At 51.9% G+C, this 21,220-nt stretch overlaps 9 protein-coding genes across 9 annotated transcripts; 4 read left to right on the top strand and 5 right to left on the bottom strand.

Annotated features, from left to right (window-relative positions):
- Positions 1-260: 260 nt before the first annotated feature.
- FIBRA_06161 (uncharacterized protein) lies at positions 261-1,988 on the bottom strand (the record flags this gene model as incomplete). Its single annotated transcript, XM_012327897.1, has 8 exons — positions 261-360; positions 417-593; positions 647-795; positions 926-1,085; positions 1,135-1,259; positions 1,315-1,398; positions 1,448-1,657; positions 1,713-1,988. 8 exons carry the CDS (start codon positions 1,986-1,988, stop codon positions 261-263), a joined length of 1,281 nt encoding a protein of 426 aa, XP_012183287.1.
- A 198-nt stretch (positions 1,989-2,186) lies between these two features.
- Positions 2,187-4,414, top strand: FIBRA_06160 (uncharacterized protein; the record flags this gene model as incomplete). Its single annotated transcript, XM_012327896.1, has 3 exons — positions 2,187-2,277; positions 2,331-3,040; positions 3,089-4,414. 3 exons carry the CDS (start codon positions 2,187-2,189, stop codon positions 4,412-4,414), a joined length of 2,127 nt encoding a protein of 708 aa, XP_012183286.1.
- A 395-nt stretch (positions 4,415-4,809) lies between these two features.
- On the bottom strand, positions 4,810-6,131 carry FIBRA_06159 (uncharacterized protein; the record flags this gene model as incomplete). The annotated part of the gene is made up of 10 exons (XM_012327895.1): positions 4,810-5,159; positions 5,213-5,274; positions 5,331-5,338; positions 5,401-5,453; positions 5,509-5,549; positions 5,598-5,618; positions 5,673-5,798; positions 5,874-5,949; positions 6,005-6,038; positions 6,093-6,131. The coding sequence occupies 10 exons, from the start codon at positions 6,129-6,131 to the stop codon at positions 4,810-4,812; spliced, it is 810 nt and encodes a 269-aa protein (XP_012183285.1).
- A 1,070-nt stretch (positions 6,132-7,201) lies between these two features.
- On the bottom strand, positions 7,202-11,774 carry FIBRA_06158 (uncharacterized protein; the record flags this gene model as incomplete). Its single annotated transcript, XM_012327894.1, has 6 exons — positions 7,202-7,782; positions 7,845-8,196; positions 8,261-9,081; positions 9,131-10,123; positions 10,180-10,620; positions 10,682-11,774. The coding sequence occupies 6 exons, from the start codon at positions 11,772-11,774 to the stop codon at positions 7,202-7,204; spliced, it is 4,281 nt and encodes a 1,426-aa protein (XP_012183284.1).
- Positions 11,775-12,232: 458 nt separating this feature from the next.
- FIBRA_06157 (uncharacterized protein) lies at positions 12,233-13,149 on the bottom strand (the record flags this gene model as incomplete). Its single annotated transcript, XM_012327893.1, has 2 exons — positions 12,233-13,033; positions 13,096-13,149. The coding sequence occupies 2 exons, from the start codon at positions 13,147-13,149 to the stop codon at positions 12,233-12,235; spliced, it is 855 nt and encodes a 284-aa protein (XP_012183283.1).
- Positions 13,150-14,072: 923 nt separating this feature from the next.
- On the top strand, positions 14,073-14,728 carry FIBRA_06156 (uncharacterized protein; the record flags this gene model as incomplete). The annotated part of the gene is made up of 2 exons (XM_012327892.1): positions 14,073-14,445; positions 14,502-14,728. The coding sequence occupies 2 exons, from the start codon at positions 14,073-14,075 to the stop codon at positions 14,726-14,728; spliced, it is 600 nt and encodes a 199-aa protein (XP_012183282.1).
- Positions 14,729-15,874: 1,146 nt separating this feature from the next.
- On the top strand, positions 15,875-16,766 carry FIBRA_06155 (uncharacterized protein; the record flags this gene model as incomplete). Its single annotated transcript, XM_012327891.1, has 3 exons — positions 15,875-15,908; positions 15,989-16,395; positions 16,461-16,766. 3 exons carry the CDS (start codon positions 15,875-15,877, stop codon positions 16,764-16,766), a joined length of 747 nt encoding a protein of 248 aa, XP_012183281.1.
- A 941-nt stretch (positions 16,767-17,707) lies between these two features.
- Positions 17,708-18,381, top strand: FIBRA_06154 (uncharacterized protein; the record flags this gene model as incomplete). The annotated part of the gene is made up of 2 exons (XM_012327890.1): positions 17,708-18,157; positions 18,223-18,381. 2 exons carry the CDS (start codon positions 17,708-17,710, stop codon positions 18,379-18,381), a joined length of 609 nt encoding a protein of 202 aa, XP_012183280.1.
- Positions 18,382-18,951: 570 nt separating this feature from the next.
- On the bottom strand, positions 18,952-19,608 carry FIBRA_06153 (uncharacterized protein; the record flags this gene model as incomplete). The annotated part of the gene is made up of 1 exon (XM_012327889.1): positions 18,952-19,608. One exon carries the CDS (start codon positions 19,606-19,608, stop codon positions 18,952-18,954), a length of 657 nt encoding a protein of 218 aa, XP_012183279.1.
- Positions 19,609-21,220: the final 1,612 nt, after the last annotated feature.

The following is a 21,220-nucleotide window of genomic DNA, read 5'->3' as shown; positions in this document are numbered from 1 at the left end:
TTTTTTTTTTTTTCGTTCACGGAGTGTCTTTACAGAATACAGGACATTCTATGGTACTCATGACCGAGACAGGTTCGCTCGAGATCCAATCGAAGTTGACTCTTCCTCTTAATTAAGATACGATTAGCTGCGCTGTCGGCGGCCATCGGCATCTTTGGACGCAAGTCAGACATATTCAATGCGGGTCGATACAGCAGCACCACTAGTATGCCATCATGAGCATCATGATTGGGTGACTACAAGCTAATTGACCATACAACTCAGAACAACAATCGAATGACACCCGCCAGTTCGGAAGGTACAAATGCAATAATAGCAAAGTTGTAGTAAGCAACGCATAACAGCTCGTTCTTCAAGCCTCTTGCAGATAGATACGGCAGAAATGGACAACAAGAGGAGCCTAGATTACCGCTCACGCGGGAGGGGGCGGAGGAATAGGTTCACTCGGCGGCGCGGCACCAGATGGCGGATTTGCATCTGTAGATACAGCGCTACCGTAGCCTTGTTGCGCATAGTACTGCGCGTATTGTTGTTGCTGCTGCTCCTGCCATGCTTTGAACTCCGGAGAATTGACGTCGTAGCCATACGCAGCCCTGATACAATTTACTTGAGCGACTTGTAAAGCGAAGACTACGAAATGATTCACCAATAGGCGGCATACGCCTCGGGATCGTTCGCATTTGGTACGGCGGCCCCCTGTCCAGATTCTACACTGCCATCCGGTGGTGGAGGTGGTGGCTGATCACCGGGTGGAGGTGGCGGAGGAGCATTACCAGGCTGTGGGGGTGCGTAGCCCTAGAACATCACAGTATCAGCAACCCACACAGGAATGATACATGCCCAGATTAAGATCAAGCAGGTTGGACTGTTACAGGTCAATGGCCGGAACAGCCAGGACAGGGATAAATGAGTGGAGTATACATACGGCATAAGCATTGTAGGTGGCGTACTGAATTTGTGCTTGATGTAGTTCCATTTGCTGTTGCTGCAAAAGGGTTCTCACTTTTGCATGCTCCTGCCGGACGACTTCAAGGAGATCTTCCGTGAGTACCTTCGCACGAGCAACCTGACCTTCGTCAGGTCCACTACACAACCGTCGGCTAGTGTCAAACATATCCGGGCAGATTGGCTCACGTTACATGGATATACATTGGTTCGTCGTGTTCATGACCTGTGTCTTGATCGACAAATCCAGATCCAATACCCTTGATCTGAACGCGAGTCCCCGTTTCTTGTTGAATGTATTTGACAAACATACCCTGTGTGTAGCGCTTGTCAGCAGTCCCCTGACGTTGCATCACGAGTGGCAAGTACCGTAGGTCCGACTACTTTAGCGCGAACATTGAAGTTGCGGATAGTTTCAAGTCCAACCGGAATCTTTTCCTCTGGCCATTTGCGCTGGAGTACAAGTGAAAAGCTGTACGAAGTCAAATGTCTTAGCACTCACCCTTTCCCTCATACGGTCTTTCTTGTCCTCCACTAGAGAACCCATGTCCATTTGAATCAGCTCGTTTACCTTGTCAATAGCAATCTGCAAAATCTCTTGCGTCGTAGCAGCAATGTGCAGATAAAGAGGTGGATCTTTTTCTGTTGCCTTCGATCGATCCGGATACCAGGTACCCTTCGTGCTCACAGACGCACCAGTCTCTTCATGAATCTGGAAAATGCGGTTAAAGTTGTTACGCGTCGAGGGTGGGCACGAAGACACTCACCTGTGTCTGCGTCGAGCCTTTTGTGAGTAGGTACCGGTTCCTTACATCATTAATGTCAATATCGTGGGTGAAGTCTGCATCATGAGGATCCTTCTGCAATGGCGTGCCTCCGCCAGTACCCCCTGACCCAGCAAACTGAGCAGCAATTTTGGCGGCTATGGCGGCAGCTGCAGCTGCGGCTTCAGACGCGGTCTTTCCATCCTCCAGTTTGGTAACCTTCGTCGGCGTATCGCCTTCATCCGGAGCAGCTTGATCCCACTTGCGTTTGGATGACATGACTAGAGGCCGAGATAGAGCGTTATGGGCAAGATGAGCTGGGGTTTGGCTAGGGTTTGGCCCGAGTTTGTCCAGGGTTTGGCTGGCTGTATAGACGCTGTGCAATGGGTGATCATGTGATGAACATTTGCCTTTTAATCTCGTTTGCCAACGGACTGCGTCTTCATCCTGCCTGCGAGCTGTTCACCAGCTCGGACTATGACAGCTTCACTATGGGCGAGGGCTCTTAGGACTTCCACCTTTGCCCTTCGGCAAGCTTCAAGATGCGAACAGTTGGCGAAGCGGCCTGGTATGTTTTGCAACTCGTTCGAAGCAGTAGCTATGGCTAATGCACTTCAGCAGGTCAAGTTGTTGCCCGACGATGGGCCTCTGCTGCGGTGTCTCCTGAGGTCAAAGATATTGAAAGCAGAGTAGACGTCGATTTTGAGAAAACCTCGAAACCGCAAGCACACGCCGATCAGCCTGAGTTTTCGACTCTGCAAGATGTTGTCTCTCCTGGTACTCTCAAAGCAATTACTGGACATCCACTTCATCTGAAGAACATGTCGCCGGTTCAGGCCGCCGTTCTTCCGCTGATGTCTGACCTCACCAAACCGTATGATCCGAAGGACGAGTCCAATACACCTAGAGATCTTCTCGTCAGGGCAAAAACGGGCACGGGAAAGACACTTGCGTTTCTGGTCCCAGTGATTGAAGCACGGTTAAAGGTCTTAGCCGCGCACGGTAGACAGGCAGTGAAAGATGCTGGTCTGGTCAACGACAAACACCTCGAAATTCGCGCTCGGAGACTCTTCGCACGGGAACATGTTGGGGCCTTGATCATTAGTCCTACTCGTGAGCTGGCAACGCAAATCGCGAATGAGGCGTTGCGACTGTCTCATCATCACGACGACATGGAAGTCAGGTTGCTCGTTGGTGGTAATAGCAAGGGCAAGCAGCTCAGGGATTGGATGCGCGGCAGGCGCGATATAGTTGTTGGGACGCCTGGCCGCCTTAGGGACCTGCTGGAAAATGAGCCGGATGTCAAGAAGGGCATGGAGAACACTCATATAGTAAGCCTTAATGGTGCTAGATCGTATCGTCTCTAACATGTTCTGTAGCTCGTCCTGGACGAAGCGGATACTTTATTAGATATGGGTTTCCGGGACGACATTGACGCTATCCTTGAACATTTGCCCTCAGGTCCAAAACGCCAGACATTTTTATTGTCCGCCACGGTTTCTACAAACATCCGACAGGTTGCTCGCGCGGCGCTCGACAAGAAGCACCTCTTCATTGATTGTGTAACGGACGACGCCCCCCCTACTCATGCTCATGTGCCACAATATCATACGGTACTCCCAAGTGCTGGCATGCAGCTACCTCATCTTCTTGGACTACTCGCGCATGACCAGCTGCTGAACCCTGGCAAGTCGAAGGCTATTGTGTTTTTGCCCACAACAAAAATGACACAACTGTTCGCAACACTCGTGCGGCAGCTGGCGAGGACTTGTCTTCCCGCCGGTAAAGCGACAGAAGTTTACGAAATGCACTCCCTACTCTCGCAGCCCCGCCGTGACCTCACATCGAACCGTTTCCGTGCCAGCACTTCGCCGTCCATCCTCGTCACATCTGATGTGTCCGCACGTGGAGTAGATTACCCGGGCGTTACTCGTATCGTCCAGATCGGTATTCCTTCAGGCCCTGATCAGTACGTCCATCGTGTCGGACGAACAGGCCGCGGTCGTGACTTGAGTGGACGCGCGGACCTCGTCCTTTTACCATGGGAGGTTGGCTTTGTTACATGGCAGCTCACCGACATTCCATTGAAGCCTATGACAACGAATGAATTGAAGAACCAGGTCAGCGATCTTGCACAGAAGTACGATGAGGATCCGTCGTCGTTATCCAAGGGAAAATCGTCTTCCGCGAAGTATGCGGTGCCCTATTCTCCTGTCTTTGACCGGATCCCCGACAGTGTTTCTGAGTTGCTCCCAAAACTAGATGAAGGCGCCATCCAGGACACGATGATCTCTCTCCTTGGATATTATATGGGTAGATCGGGTGACATGCGTATTCAGCGAAGCGTTATCCTCCAAGGCATGAAGGACTGGTCTGTCGAGGCGTTAGGGCTGCCTACGCCGCCCTCCATCTCCCCTAGTCTCCTGCAGAAGCTTGGTGTTAATGACGGCCGGACGAAGCATTCTGGCGGATATCGGCGCAAGTCTGAGCTGGACGAGCCGCACTGGATGGGTCGTGGTAACTCGAAAACTAAAAGCTTCAACAGGCCAAACTTCAGGGCAACCGAAAGAGACAGAGAGGATGGAGCTACTCGCCGAAGACAGTCTTATTTCGGTCAGGAGTCTGAGAGGCCCGAGAGGGAGGGACGTTCCTTCCGTGACCGTCCACGAGGAAACAACCACCGAGGCTTTGGGATAGCTGAGTGATTTGGCTGTTGCTATAAAATTATGGGTTGGCTCCCTTTTGTAGAGCCCATTCATAGACTATTCTAGTTAGAGAGTTCTCGCTGCCATTGCTGAGCTCTGTATTGTAGTACGATACTCACGCGTTATGCTCGTAATTTCTGTCATCGCATACTGTAATCCAATGTAGACAAGACCACTCACTGGAATTCACGTATCATGCACGACGGGATATACACATTGGATAACATACGCAGGCAAGATGTCACAATGGGAATAAAATTCTTCGCGTCAGCCCGATTCAGTAAACCACAAACATTACAGGCTAAGTATAAACATACGAGTACATTATAATAATATTAGCGGTTATATACCGGCATACAGATCGTACAATCCCAAATATGAATCCAATGAGGTGATCACGGTGGTGGTCCTATCTCGAGGTCTTCCTTGTTATTCTTTGACGGTGGTGTCCCCTGAGTCCACTTCGCTCGGGGCGCGTCGTCTGACTCGCGTTGGTGCATACTATCATAATCCATCACAACGCTCCGCTCGACCCGAACTTGCAGCGGGAATTCCTCATTGTTCAGATCAATGAGATCCGTAAGCGAATGTGAGCGAGGCAGAGGGCGGTCGGCAATTACGCCAAATTCCTCGTTAATCCTGCCTTTGGTGTCGAACTGAGAGCGCATCGCGTAAGACACAGACTGCGCGGTGCGAAGCGGTTCTGTAATGATGCGCGTCGAACGACGGTGGTCAGCGGCGGCATCTTGATGAAAAGCGTTAGATGCAGAAATGATACAAATGTTCCAAGACGCGTACCGCGTAGATGAATGAGGATCCTCTGGCTCATAATCCAAGTGAGTGCTATCCCCAGGCTCGCGCTATTCGGTGACGTGTATTAGCGTCAGCAGGCCCACTCCAGAAACCTTTCACCAACCCGGATGGCTGTGAGAACATGGTTCGATATCAGTCTGCTTGCGAGTATTCTTTGAGACAAAATGACGCACCCGCGTCAGACCGTTCGCAGCATTAAAGATGACAAGGTTCAGGACGTTCGTCCCTAATCGCATGTTCATTACAAAGCGGCCCTTCACGATCAAAGTGATGCACTTTACCTGTTAGTATTACAAAATATCCGATACCGTCGTAGATCATCCTACAAAAAAAGGTTAACTTCTGACATTTCCAATAATAAAACACCAACACTTTAACAAAACGTGTCACTCTACGAGCAACTCATCAGATTCTTTTGACAATGGAACGGCAAGGAACAACTTACCTACTAGAAGGAAGAGAGGGTGAATAATACCGCAGCAGGTAATATGTTGATACGCAGAGGGTTGTAAAATCGAAACATATCGCAATAACGTAAAAGAGCCACGTTGTTATGGGATGAGTATGGTTGCTGTCCAAACAACTAGTGCAGTGGTAATCACCACGGGTCAGCGTCATCTCGGCTACTATCTTCAAAGCCGCTTACTTCCCAAGCTGCAGTTGAGGACCATAAATCAACTGCTGGAGCCAATATACGCGAAATCTCACCTCATTTTGAACGGCTGACAACATCATCTGTTAGAATCAAGTCGCTGAGGTACCAGCACGACTACTCACGTTGTTTGGAGTAGAGGTTGGTAAACCACTGTCCCTGAGTGTCAAGACAATGAGATGGAAGTCTCTTGGAGTCCACTGCTCTACTTACCGTGGTAGCTATGATATAGATGGTGGGCAAGAACCACATAATCCATGGTTCTCGTCGCGCGATATTAACGGTTCTATGAAATGGGAGAATGCTATATCAATGATATGCTCAAAGGGAGCCAGCCCAGACCACGCCAGGGATTTGCTTCATACTAAGAGTCACACAGAACCTGAAAGATGACAGAATCTGTCGCATGCGCGGTTCTACGACCTGCTTCCGCGAGCCCGGGATTTTCAGTCCCATGAACAACGAATAAACAGCATCAATACACCATGACAATGGTGGGGGGGAGGGGTTTACCACGCCTCTTCCAAGTTCGATATGGATCGATCGCGCTACGAGAGTAAAGCAATCAAATAGAGTTCTCACCTTAATCCCATAATAATTTGGGATATCATTATTTGCAAGACTGTCCCAGTGCGTATAAGGACGAATCTAGCAGCGGATCGTCCATCGACACACACCTTTGAATATAGGCCCGACGAGGAAATACCTGGAACATTCTGCTGCAGAGAACGTGCCAAAGTAACTTGTGGCACTTATGATTAGGGTGGCCATACTGATGTATCTGTTGACCGATCGCAATCAAAAGATGCCTACGAAACGGATCATCACTGACCGAATGAGCACGAATAGGATGCAGCCTATGCTCCACTTCCAGGGTTTCCACGACTTCTGACATTTGTAAAAGCGATATTCGGCGGGTAGCGTCATGATATAGCTAGCCCCACCAACTGGTCAACAGCTGCCCGTACTAGGTCGCAGAAGAAGCGTGCTCACTCCCAAGTTGCGATAGACAGTGCCGCAACGCGAATATACACGTACACGGGCGCATTAGGGGAGGTATGGACGGTCGACATGGCATTAAGAGAGTGGCATTCGCGGTTGGCGAGGGAGGGGTGAGGACTGGGTCGTTAACAACATGGGGTGGCCTTAAGACCGAGGACGGTTTTTTGCTAGCGCTGTCTTGGCCCCTGTCTTGACATGGTCCAAGAGATCGACAAGCGCCTCATCACCATATTGATTTCGATTTCCGGCCCCGCGCATTGCACGCACATTACTATACACGTTCTAATACTTCACTTTACTCTTCCTTCCCTCTATACATTCTATACGCCACTGCGTCCTACCGCCCGCGTCGCCGGTCCATCTACCAGCTGCGGTAGCTTTTTCTCGGAATCCAGTGCAGTGGGGAAGGGCAAGAATTCCGCACGAACGAGCCAGGCAAGATAACGACCCATGAGCTGGTCGTCCACGGTACTGTTCGTCTCTTGCATATGTGGCGCCACTAGCGCCCGCATATTAACATCGCTCAACTCTGGCGCCTTCGTACTCGTAGGCAGATCGTCAAGAACAAAGTGCAATAGCGGAAATAGCGCGTTGTCCTGGACCTCCATAACATGTCGCTCGAGCCGGCTTCGCCAAACGAGATACTCGCAGCGCTTTACCGTAAACCCGTATCGCGAGAGCGACGAGAGCACGTCATTATATGTAGGTCGTGGATGAGCTGCAACGTGTAGCACGGCCAGTGCATCCTGTGGTGACGGCAACGGCGCTAGGGTCGCGAGCGCTGTGCAACGCGCGACGTGGTCAACTGGAACCATGTTGACTGTATTGTTGATATCGGGAACTAAGCCGAGCTGAATACAGCCCTTGACCATCCGCCAAATGAAGTCGTCCGTGTTGGTCACTATCGATTTGTCAAGCCATCAGCAGAGTTGACATCAAAATATCACCTGCAATGCCACTTACCAGCTGACTGAGAATCACCGACAACGTACCCAGGACGCAGAATGTGACCTTTCAATCCACGACGTCCAGCCTCGAACAGCAATTTCTCACAAACCCATTTCGTTTGTCCATATCCAGTCGCCAAGGACGTCCTCGCGCCCTCGAGGTCGTCACTTTCCGGTACACCGCCAAGGCTATTCTGATCCCGAGCTAATGAATCAGACAACTGGACGTAGTACTCGGTATCGATGGCCGAGGTTGACGAGACAAACACAAAAAGCTTCGGCTTGCTGGTTGCAGCAAGCTCTGTCGCTGTAAGTGTAGCAATTACGTTCGCTGGCCGAAGTTTTTCATATGGATATACCCAGTGAACCTGATCGACGTCAGGGTATGAGTTCATGGTACAACCAGGAATGTTGAGAGTCAGTTCCACGTACCAATGCACCATTGTGGAGAACGGCATCCGCTTCAGCCGCGATGCGATCCCAAGTGTCTTGCTCTAATCCAAATCGTTCCTGATCTAAATCACCCTTCACGACCTCCAATCTTGACTCCGCCACCCAGCTCTCATTCCAGACACCGCGCCCGCTAGCCGCTTCACGCAAGCGTTCCAGCGCCTTACTCGAATCGGGAGCCCTAACGAGACATATGGCTTTCTTGACCCGATCAGAACGCGAGAGCAGGTCGCGTAGAATAAATGCGCCCAAGAATCCGGTCGCACCAGTCAAAAAGACGGTCAGCGGCCGACTAGAGTAATCTGCACTAACACTCTCGTATGATGGACGGAGTCGCGCCAACAGGGTCTCATAATCCTCGCCATACGTCAGCTTCTTAGCCACCGCCTTCAACGTAGGCTCGGGCGACGATACGGGCGATTTATCGCCGTCTTTCCCAGAAAAGCCGAGATCTGCATTTCGCAGCCTGTCGACGGCGGCAGCGAGCAAGGTGATTGTCGGCTTATCGAATACAAGGCCAAGAGGGGCGTCGATCAGAAACGCCTTGCGGATCTCAAAAATAAGTCGAGTAGCCAAGATGGAGTGGCCGCCGAGATCGAAGAAACTTTCGTCTAATGGGAGGGGGAAAGGGGGGTTCGGGAGGATACGAGACCAAATGGTGCGAATGGCCTCTTCGGAGGACGTAGCAGCGGGTCCACGATGCGGTTCGGCGGGGGCGGCTTGGGCTGTATCTGGGAACGGAAGTGCTGGCTTGTCTATCTTACCATTCGGATTGAGTGGCATGCGTTGAAGAGGAACAAAAACTAATATACACTAATTAGAACCGATAATAAGGAAAGGCACAGCGCTTACGGGTAGGGACGCTATAGCTTGGGAGCTTCTTTTTGAGATACTCCCGGATATCCTTGATCAACCTTCTGTACCTTCTCATACCGCTGACAATACCTTTTTCGTCATCATTTTCCGGAATATCACTCTCGTAATCGTTCAAAGTGGGTCCGTTGACAGGTACAAAGTAGCTGACAAGGACCTTCTCCTCGTCCTTATCTCGCCGGACAAGAGTCACGTTTTCTCTAACAAGAGGATGCTGGCTGAGGTATAAATCGATCTCGCCCAGCTCTATGCGGAAGCCACGAATCTTCACTTGATCATCCGCACGGCCGGTGCACTCTACAATGCCGTTCGGCAGGTAACGACCAAGGTCACCAGAGCGATACATCCTGTCGCGTATGCCCTTCCAGAACTGTGCCTCTGGGCCAGGCTGACCAGATGAAGGTTCTCGGATGGTATCTGGCCTAGGCGGTGAGTCGATGGCAAACCAATTGGCGACAAATTTCTCTCCAGTGGCAGCTGGATCTGAGTACCCCTCTGCCAGCCCGCCTGAGCGAACGTAGATCTCGCCAACCTCGCCGACCGCACACGGAATATTCTTGTCGTTTCGGTTCACAACAAGCAACTGAACATCAATCATACCCTCCCCTGCAGGCATGATCTCCTTCTGCGTCGCAAGGAATGTTGCATCTTCAGAGACACTGGGGAGGAGAAAGTACGACACGGCGCGCTGCGTCTCAGTCGTGCCGTACATGTTGATAATCCTAACATTCGCAGCGAGCGATTGGAGGCGCAAACAGTCGCGCTTGGTTAGGACATCTCCAACAAAGAAGGCATTTCGCAGCGATGGAATTTGATGTGTAGCTTGAGCGGACAGTAGCTGCCCCATGGCGGGGGTGAGATGGGTCACAGTAACCTCGTTCTCAGCCATCCATTCTGCGAGCCGCCCTGGAGTGCCGATATCCTCGGCAGTCGGCACATACAGCTTGGCGCCGAAGAATAAAGGCGTGAACACTGGATGAACATACGGTATGGGTATCTCAGGACAACGGGAGAGTTGGACAACTTACTGTCGCGCTGAATTGGATCATGGGCAATTCCGCTCAGCATCGTAAACTTGGAGTTTTCTCCAAGCCCGAAGCGCTCTCCCATCCAAGGAAAGAAATGCGTTAGACTGAAGTGCCTACCCCGTACACCTTTCGGAATACCAGTGCTGCCGCTCGTGAAGGACAGTGTTCCAACGCTGTCAGGACCGAGGACGACGTCCGGATCCGTGTCGCCCAAATGTATATGAGCTCTGAGCACGTCCTCGCCGTCAGCCTCTGGTCCACCGACGACGTCTCCAGAGGGGGACAGCTCCAGCGCAGGCACCTCGACACGGATTTGCAGTTCGGATGAGATGAAGTCTCTAACCGGCGGACTAATGCGACCTGCGCCCTTCAAAACGACTAGTGCCCGAGGCTGGGCTACCTGGAGGTATATCGTCTGCCTCGATGGAGGATACGCAGGATCTACCACCATTCAGCTAGTGAGTTGCAAAATAACTGACACGTCGTGAGGAAGGATAAGTACCTATGACGGAGAACGTAGCACCGGCTTTGAGTACTGCCATTACAGCGACGACGAGCTCGACACTCCTATATGCATACACCATGACCACCTCTTCGCGCTGCAAGCCTCCTTGGATGAGGTGGTGAGCGAGGATGTTCGACGCGTGGAGGATCATGCGATAGCTGAAAGTCCGCTTCTCCTGGAGCTGATCGAAACTGGCAGGCGGAAGGCACTGGATGACGCAGGGACGGTCCGGCCAACGGCGAGCATTCTTCGAGAAGACATCCGGTATCGCGCCCTTCCAGTCACACCAGTTGAGGTCCGCCGTAGGATTTGGAAGCTTCTCGCGCTGTGCGGGAGTCAGCAGCGGCACGGACCCGACCAGGGCTGCTGGGTGTGCGGCAGCCTTGCGCAGGAGGATCGATAGCTGGTCCACGATGCAGGTCATACGCGCCGGCGTGAAGAGCAGCGAGTTGTAAAGCAGGCGGAGTGTGATGTGCGGCGCGACGGAACTGCGGCTACTCTCATGCTGCCTCGACACGAACACGGTCAGATCCGACGTCAGGCTGGTCGAGCGCAGGAAGTTCTCCTGTGGACTGTCCGTCTCGTCGAAAAATCGCACACGGAATAGCGGACGCGAGCCTTCGACCGACTCGATTTTGTCTTTTCCGAGGGCGCGCACGATGGTCTCGAACGGGAGCGCATCGGCCTCGGCGTCGCGCTCAGCCTGCTGCACCTTGCGCACCACTGTCCAGAAGGCATCGTCTGGGTTCACCGATATCCGGAGGACGAGCGGGTCGCGCGCAGAAGCAGATGAAGAGCCGATGACGAGATCTGTGTCGCCGGTGTATCGGTGGAGGAGGACGGAGAACGCGGCGAGGAGGAGGTGGAAAGGAGATGGACCTTTGATCTCGACAGTTCCTTCGTCCTCCTCGCTGTTTTCGTTGTGCAAGGCGAGCTTTAGCAGGCTCAGGCATGTCTGCTCCGAGAGGTCAGCAGAGTGCGCGGCTTCGACTAGCCTGTTGCCCGACAAGCGTGGGTAGTCGGTTGGAAGAGAGATGGATGGCAAGTTTTGCAGCCGCGCAGCGACTCGAGCCAGACGTTCGTCCGCCATCTTGCAGTTTTAGGAGCGATGAGAACGGAGGGAAAGTAGTACAGTGTTGAATTTTAAGAAGTGTGCATGGTCTGAGTGAATGTGACTCGAGAGCGCGAGTCAGCAAACTGAATGGCAAAGATTTTGCATGAGCGCATTCAGTTAGAATCAGATAGCTTACAACGTCGATCGTATCTCGGCATGCCGATGACTCAAATACGAGGTGGGCCATGATAGTCATTCACGAGTTCGCTTTTTTACTCTCTCTTGCGGGCGTCGGTAAACTAAACGAGGGAAACGGGAGGAAGGGAGATATGCCATTCACTCAGGGATGTCGTTCTATTACTTCATATGTCCGATCTTTGAAGTTGAAACATATCAAACGGCTCTGCTATATAGCATTGAACCACCTTTATTTTACAAGTATGGGATGAAGACACTATGCACAAGACTCCGCAAGTTGACCAAATCCACCAAGTTCACGCCTGTCCTACCTCCCTCTTAACAGCATCAGCCATCTCTCCCAACGTCCAAAACTTGAAAGTCGCCTTTCCACCCTCTATTTCATCCTGCCCAACCACAGACCCGGCACGCTGAATCCACGCCGTCGCCAGGCCTATCTTGCGCGAAGGCGCAACGTCATGGAACACACTGTTCGCCACCACAAGCACCTCATCACTCCGTACCCCAAGCTCCTCCTCAATCCGGCGCAGCGCATACGCGCGCGCCTTCGGGTCAGGCTTGTACGCGCCCGCGTCCTCCGCAGTGTACACCGCGCGGAACGTGAACCTCTGGGCGCTGGGCGGACCCTCCAGCGCGCGCTGAGTCGCCGCGAACGACGCGCGATCGACGTTCGACAGGACTGTCAGTGCGTAGCGTGTGCTGAGGTACGCCAGCGCGGGGATCGTGTCCGGGAAGATAGGCCAGGCTGCTATGCTCTGCCCGAACGCAGTGTGCGCGTCCGGCTGCTCTTGCACGGCGGCGGCGGCGGAAGCGGAGGTGCCGACGTCGGTGCTGCCGACGGTCGTGGAGCTCGTCTCGACTGTTGCCTGCGTACTCCCACCCTCGCCAGCGGGCTCAGGAAGCTCTGCGCCCCCGCGCAAGCGCGTCTCCATCTCGGCATGTACACGCGCGAGCAGCTCGCTGTAGCGCATTTCGGGATAGCGAACTTGCAGGTCTGCCTCGATGCCTTCAAATGCGCGTAGTGCGGCTGGCTTGGATTCCAAAGAGGTTCCCGCCAGGATCGGCTGGAGTGCTGCACTGATACCAGTTTCCCAATCCTATAGGGAAGCATTTCATGGATGCGTGTTCAGCGCTCGAGGGACTCGAGGATTAGACGTACGACCAGAGTGCCATACACGTCAAAAAGGAGAACTTTGAATTGAGAAAGCTTCATATTGTGCTGTGAGGATGTTCGCTGGTCTATTGATTCTATGACAGCTCGGAGGTGTAAGAGCTTTATAGGTGTGTACCTGGCTTTATATACGCGGTTCGAGCGTTTAAGTTATCGTTCAGAATCGATACCAGATCGAAGTTCTTGTTGACTCACTTGTCAGAGCGCTAACGGTACCGCCGGCTTCCGATGAATTAGTCGGAGCTGAATGCGTAGTTTTCAAAACTGGAACCTCTCCAGGTGCTATACAGACCAAGATGCGTGAGATTCAGTTTTTGCGGGCTCATCGAGGTGAAAACATACGTCATATCCTCACCTCAACTGGTGGCACATGACTGAGCACCACAACAATTCAGAGCAGCACATGACGGGAGGGGATTCAGGTTTGCTTTTCATTCTAATATGTCTGACAATCAGAATCATGCCACCTGCAGACTTGAAGCTTTGAAGTCCCACTTGGTCAGTCATGAGATAAAGATCCATCGAGCACTCACAGACTAATCGAGATATCTCATCGCGGTAAAAGGTCTCATTTGTGTACGCGATACAATATACTGTGCAGAAAATCCCGGAGTAAGTTCAATCGAGCGTGTGCAGATGGATCATCTCAGGCGGCCACATGTCGGAGTGGGTGGCATTTGTTTGGACGCTGTTGCGGTAGGATGACCGCTGCTTGTGTGTGTGCTTGTGTGGGTCCATGCTTGTATCCGCGGGCGTATGTTTTCTGTTTCCATGTCGACAGTCCAATCCACTCAGGCGCCCGTTTGATTGAGGGTCCCGTTGCAGTGTGACGAGATATATAGCCCGCCCCTCCGCCATGTCCTCCCCAAGCCGCCTACCGAGCTCGAGCCCGCCCTCGTCCAGCACATTCGTCTCCCGCCAGCCCTCGTTGAACACTCTCACTCTCCGTCAGTCTTCGACCAGTAATGTCTTCCCAAGCAGTCGCCTCTTCTTCCTTCACCATCCCCGCCATCTTCAGCACCTGGCACCAGGCATCTGCAGCGTACGACGTCGAGGCTCAGGTTATCGTCGGGGCTCATGAGGAGTTCTCCGCGCCTTCCCTCTCTTCACCTCCTACGGCGCTCACTCGTTCTCTCTCTCGAACCGATCCCATCGACGATTTTTTCGGTGCTACCCGCTCCCCTCGCGGAACTCTGGACAGCCGACACGATGCAATGTCCCTCCCCAATCACTGCGATGACGTCCCGCCGCCCTACTCTCGTTCGTCTGAACCACCCGCTTACTCCCGCTTCGCGGAGCACCCCACCCTCGCCATGTATCTGTTCAAATTTGGTTTCTGTACGTCTCTTTTACTCTGACTTCGCAAGTGCAGTAGCTCACAGCTCCTTCTCCAGTGTTCCCGCTGTTCTGGCTCGCTGGCGCCCTCATCCTTCTTTCGCCCCTGCGCGCGCCGGAAGATTGGGAAGAGACCAAGACAGAGGCAGAGAGGCAGGAGCTGCTCAGGTCCATGCGCCGCACAGAGATCAAGTGGGCCAAGTACTGCCTTGCTGCGTTCGCCCTCTTCGCCGCAGTCGTCATCTCAGTCGTGGTGATCGTCTGGTCCGTGAAGAGAATGCACTAGTTACCCGTCGTCGACTCTCGACCACTCGTCCGCCGGTCGGCCATTTCCATGTTTAGGCATGATATACCGCCTGCCCGCCAACAACCTCCCGCGAGCCACAGTCGTTCGTTTGCTCCACATCCACAATAAACGACTCGCTCCCTGATCTGCCCGCTCCTACGGACGCAGGAGGATCGCCAGCACGCCACCATCCGCTGTTCACACTGTTCCCCACACTGCCCTATTCATGACCCGGAGCGTGCTCCATGCTTGCCACGAATTATCTTTATGCCTTTCGCTTTGATTTTCTTGGACACTGGTACTGGGTACCATTCTGTACACCACTGTAGCGCTAGTTTGAATATTGAACATTTGTACGCGTATCCTCACCCATTAGTTTGAAATTGCAATAGATGCACGATTTCGTGAACCTGTGGCTCTTTTGTTCCTGAATGAAGTGATCGACTTTTTATTTCCTGAAGACGGCAGCTCATAGTTGGTGGCCTGTTGGCCCGAATGTTGGCCGAACGCGTGGTATTTTTGGTTGTCTGGAGCCACTACGGTCCACCTGTGCCCAAGACTCAGGTCCACTGGAATCAGTGGCCTCTTGTCTGATGCTCCAGATCCATGTCTGCAGTATTGAACGGTCAGACAATCCCGCTTGCTCCCTCCACCACGCAATGTGTTGGCTGCAGTTGCTTTGCCGAATGCTGACGCGTCTTCCCGGCGGCGGTCGTTGTATATGTTCAAATCGGAGCGGCTTCTGGTGGACTACGTACGTTTCTCCGAAATTCACAACGAGCTCTCAATCTCATTGAGAGAACCCCAAGTTCAGTCATGTAGTGAAGCCATTGAAATTGCATTCACGGGTGGCCAGCATATTTTTTGCTGTGGCCACTGGCGGAGGACCGAGATTTGGCCAAAACCGCGGCTAGCAGTTGACCACGACCTGTTACGCTATCGTTCATCTCAGAACTTGATAGAATTCTGGTCCAGCTTGACGTCTCCAAAAGCCAGGCATAGGGTGACGCGTCTTGCCGCGTGTCGTCCGGCCAGGTTCAAATGTTCAAGTTTCAGCTCGAGATCATATATAAGCCAAACATCCTTCATGTCTGGTCAGTCGTGTTTAATCCCCCTAGACTGTAAAAATCGCAAGAGCGTCGCCATATGAAGCTCCTCCTCACTGGCGTCACGGGCGTGGGTACGTGTGCATCTGCTATCGTGCACATATCGTTTTGACCTCGAGATACGTTATGTTTGTTTCCTTCTCATTCATTATAGCCGGCCTTGCCATCTATCGCGCAGCCCTGGCCGATTCTAGCGTGAACCACATTACCTTGCTCACGCGTCGTCCCATCCCGTCTTGGGCCGTCCTTCCGCCTGACGCAGCGTCCAAGACGACTGTCATCCTGCATAAAGACTTTCTCTCCTACCCACCTGACCTCGCACAGCGCCTCGCCGCGCACGACGCGTGCATCTGGGCCCTTGGAAAGTCATCGAAGGGTGTGACCGAGGAGGAGTACACCGAGATGACGCATGGCTATACGCTCGCGGCAGCGCAGTCCCTAAAGGATGCCGGAGTGGGCGGGACGAGGACAGATGGAAACCCGTTCCGGTTTGTGTTCATTAGCGGGGAAGGCGTCAAGCAGGATGCGCCATGGTACATGCCGTTGTTTTCTCGCGTAAAGGTGCGCCGTTGTATGTATAGGGCCGTGAGAGTGTCCAGTGCTGACATATGTTTGCCCGGATGCAGGGACGAGCGGAGAAAGACTTGATTGCTCTCTGCAACTCGGCAGACCACATGAAGGCACATATCGTCCGCCCAGGCTACTTCTTCCCGTCCCTTCAGTACCCCGAAGACCGCAAGAATCAGCGCTCGAGCACGGCTCAGTGGCTCGACTATTACGTCCTCACTCCTCTGTATAAACTCCTCATACCGGGGGTCATTGTGCCAGTCGAGGACCTGGGACGGTTCACGGTCGGGCTCGCGAGTGGGCGCTGGGCGAACCAGGAGGTGTTCCAAAATAGGGACATGCTGAAGCTTGTGAAGGAGCTATAGGTTGCGTTCCCTTCAGCTCCTACGTGGTCTACTCTCCCCCTTCGGACAGAACCTGCTCATGATATTGTGAGGATGTAATGTGTCTGGCCACCCGATGTACCTCTGCCTTGCGCGACTATCTCACGTCGAGCTGAAGCAATATTGGTAGCAGTTTTGCTATGCTATTTTCAAGCACAACTTGGCCTTGGGAACTTGACCGTGCGTCTTTCTCTCATGTGGAACCTGCAGTTTCACAGAAGCTAGATTCATTGCTGAAGGATATTGCATTTGGATTCTCGCTGTTGTTGCAGAAGGTCTCGTGAGGCTCACAATGGTTAGGATGTACTTTTATGATGGACGAGAGCTGTCAGTGCCGAGATTTGAGCTTTGATCCGTAAGTGATGATTTACCCAAAGCATTTGGTTGCGGGATTTCTAGTGCGGTCATCTCGAGAGCCAGGTATTAAAGATCAGTCAATAACGGTGATGCATGGCTACGAAATTGCGTTACTCGCATGGGCATTGGGCGTACTGGTCGATGTGGCAGTACTTGCAACAATATTTTGCGCAATTTGTCATTCATTTGCGATATCCGGATCACTTGTTGCAATGGTGACGTGTCCATGTCTTTTTTGCAACTTGGCTTCAGGCTGATCGTCTAAGTAAGGTAAGTATGCCATCGCATGTCAAGTCTTATGTGACATACGCAGTAGGCTAACTGCGTTTTCGGTATGAGGCCGCTGGTGCAAGTGCGCCCCATTGGTCCAGTGGGCCACGTTTGCTATGATAAGACCTAGCATGGCTGCACGACCCTCTCCGTTCGTGCACCGGATGGTCTCAGTAACATTTCGGCAATCTTGCTTGCGCGGCCGAGATTACATTTGAGGATATGCTATCCCAGGTAATATAAAGCTTGGTTACGGGTGTGGGTGCGTCCTTGTACGTCACGCTCACCACAGAGACATGCTCATTCTTACTGTCTCCACGGTAGCTGGTCTTGCCATTTACCGTGCAGCCCTTGCAGACCCTGTCATAAACCATATCACCCTCCTTACTCGTCGGCCTGTTCCATCGTGGGCTTCCCCCCCGCCCGATGCAGCAAACAAGACCACTACTATCCTCCACAACAACTTCCTATCTTATCCACAAGAAGTCGCACGGCGCCTCGCCGAGAATGACGCGTGCATCTGGGCCCTCGGAAAGACGTCAAGTGGCATGAACGAGCAGGAGTACACCAAAATAACGCACGGGTACACGCTCGCGGCCGCGCAAGCCCTAAAGGACGCCAGTGCTGGGGACGGAGAAGGGAGATCAGCGCAGAAGCCGTTTCGGTTCGTATTCATTGTATTCATTAGCAGCGAGCTGGCCGACCCTGCAGCGGCATCATACATGCCCATGTTCACTCGCGTCAAGGTGCGGCCAGATTGAAATGCTCTGCATAGATGGCACCGTATGGCTAACGTCACCTTCGAATGCAGGGGAAAACGGAGAAGGATCTCGCTGACTTGTGCAATGGGGCGCAACACATGAAGGTGCACATCCTCCGTCCGGGTTATTTCTTCCCCTCTACCCAATATCCAGAAGATCGCCGAAATCAGCGCCCGAGGGGGGATGTCTTCCTCGATGCCTTTCTTTGACCCCGCTGTTCAAATATGTTGCGCCATCACTTTTTTCTCTGACAGAAGATTTGGCCCCCTTCTCGATTGAGATAGCTAAGGGTCGCTGGCCCGACCAAGAGCTCTTCAGGAATACAGACATGAGACAGCGTGCTAGGGAGGAATTATAATTCTCAGCCAACCTTATCATTCCTACACCACCATGCCATATAGCTGTTATTTGTTTTCGTTCAAGTGCTGTCAAGAGAGAGAGAGAGAGAGAGCGTATTAAGTAAGTACCGATAGCCTCCAGTTTAAGTCTGTAGTTCATATTCATATTCCAATGTGTATAAAGCAGAGCTTGAACAAATATATTCAGATCCACCAATCGCAATGCAATCCTGGCTATAGCTTTTGCTGCGGAATGTATATGTGGTATATGCTGAACTCGAGATTGTTGCGCTGCGCAACAAGAGGCGGCATCATAGCTGTGTACAGTGATACATACATGAAGTACGGATTGTCAGTCAGAACATGAGTTGTTTTGTGAGTTGGGTTTGAGATTGTTCACCTGAGTCTGATAAAGCGCTAGCAGTGTCGCAGTGACCATCCCTATATGAATTCATATGGCGCGGGGACGTCCCAATTTATCTTCCCGGGAGGAAAATACTCGGGGAGCAAACGATTGACAAGTTTAGCGTCCTCGAGTTGCGAAATCCACAGGAGTGCGATTCGATTGGTTGTTGCAAATAAGGCAGGTAGAGAGCGGAGCATAGCAGTCACGAAGTAGTGCATCCCGAACATGGTGTTCTTCCATGATATTTTCCGGAGCATGGTGCGAAACACGGGCTTAATGCAAAAGGTAATGATGAGATTAGGATGATCTCTGGTAATTCGAGCGAGATGTTCGTCGATGGCTGACCAGTCCACGTTCACAGCGACTATGAGGAATTGCCAGAATCCAAGACAGAGATGCTGGAGTTTGGTGTGCTCAGGGCCGACCTGCGACAGTACTTCGCACAAGGTAGTCCAAGATGAATGAAATGGACTGTCGGGGTCGGTGCTTGCCACCCCATTTAGGCCTGCCACTGTGTCGATACTCAGCTTTACCAGCTGGGTATTGTCTTTGATGCTACAACGCGACCCGGATTCCAAAGATCGGTCGTCATAGAAGACGAGCAGTGTGAGCTCTTCTAGTGCATCTCCGGCCATCTGAAGAATCGTATGCGTAGATGTGGTGTACTGCCCGGATGATATTGAGTACCCCATTGTGAGCACACGGAGACGGCATCCTCCTGCAAGTAAATAAGATGCGAGGGTGCTCTCTAAACCGATTGGAGACCATATGACCGTTTGTAATTGAGCTAGGCTAGCTGGTTCCAAAGTGTTCCGGAGGGAAATAGAATCATGAAAGATCTCTGATTGTAAGTTGCTGTAGAACGTCCCCCTCAACCTCCTCCACGCCCTCGTCATGCGAGTGGGGTGCCATACTGCTGACTTCCTATGTTCTGGCAAGGCCTCACAATTGGAAACCTGAAGAACCGAAAGGTGTGGGCACGCAGATAGGAATATCCGTAAGTCTGGATCTATGTATGGTACCCGATCCAGACGAAGAGTTTTCAACCTGAGGGTGAATCGTCGCAGGAGGTCCTGTGCTTCTCCCGTGAGCCAGAACCATTGGCCGAAGAGAAAAACCTCCTCAATCTGAGGTATCAACAGTAGAATTTGGATCCATTGATCACTGGAACAAGGTGGATGCGATCGACATGGTATCAGCCAAAGCTCGCGAATGTAATTTTTGATGTGTGGATGGTTTTTGCAAACGTCCTTGACACGATCACCAGCCTTGCGACTCCCAATTCTTACGGTGTGGAACAGGTGGGGACGTATGATTGACAGCCAGGACCTGCAGACAAGGCTACAAGTTGTAAGGGCATCCTGATCATCCCGCAAGTAACCCAATATCTCCTCCAAGGTTTCAGGTGGGACTCTGGGAGAGGGTGCGATCGGGTGTTCCGGAAGCTTGTTTCCAGATGATGGTGTCTGGCGGAGACTGTACACTATCAGATTTATGCATGAAACAAATTTATGAATCAGCTCACCAGAGAAAAGATCTCATGAGAGCTGGCATTGTTACTTGAACTAGATAGATATTCGATAGTGAAGGCTGCTGGGAAGATATACCGTTCAGTGGCGCCGGATGTGTGAAAGTTGGCTCGGTGACAAGTGGTTCATTACACGTGGACGCCAAGACATATATGTCGAACTGCCACCCTTTTTTCATTTTTAATTCTACTTGTTCATACTCCGTACCGAGAGATACATGTAGAGTGTAACGAAGGGATGAGATCACATATCACGGGCGGTATTCACCCAGACTCGTCTGTCCCCGCTGCGTCAGGTATTAGACCTAACGAGGGGGTTACGAGATTGTTGCATCAGGAAAACCACTCCGCACTAATTAGAACTACTTAGCCATAAATGTTGCTAATTAGCAGAATTAGCACTTCATACTAAGTAGTACAGTCCCCAATTAATTAGACACTTTAGTGCAATTATCTAGTACTTAGAACAGTATTAGGTGTCAAATAGTGGCAATATATCAAAGTATTGCCTCTGATACTTGACTAGAACACAACCCTCACCCCAACACTCGCTTGTAAGATTGGAAGTTGAATAGATGTAAGCTGGGGGGCTTGGCTATAGAGCTGGTAGGCTCAGAGTTGGTTCAGTAAGCAGACAAGTTGTCAAGGTATCATCCTTGACCCTAACCCTAACTCTAATCCCAAGACTCACTTGTGTGGCTTGGTAATTGCAAGAGAATAAGCTGGGCTTAGTTCTTGGGAGTGGTTAACTCAGAGGAAGAGTTGAGAGTAAGTAG

Source organism: Fibroporia radiculosa (assembly GCF_000313525.1).
Source record: "Fibroporia radiculosa TFFH 294 genomic supercontigs, scaffold6356, whole genome shotgun sequence".
Classification (NCBI taxonomy): Eukaryota; Fungi; Basidiomycota; class Agaricomycetes; order Polyporales; family Fibroporiaceae; genus Fibroporia; species Fibroporia radiculosa.
Note: the sequence above shows the minus strand (reverse complement) of the source record. Positions and strands in the feature narration are given on the sequence as shown.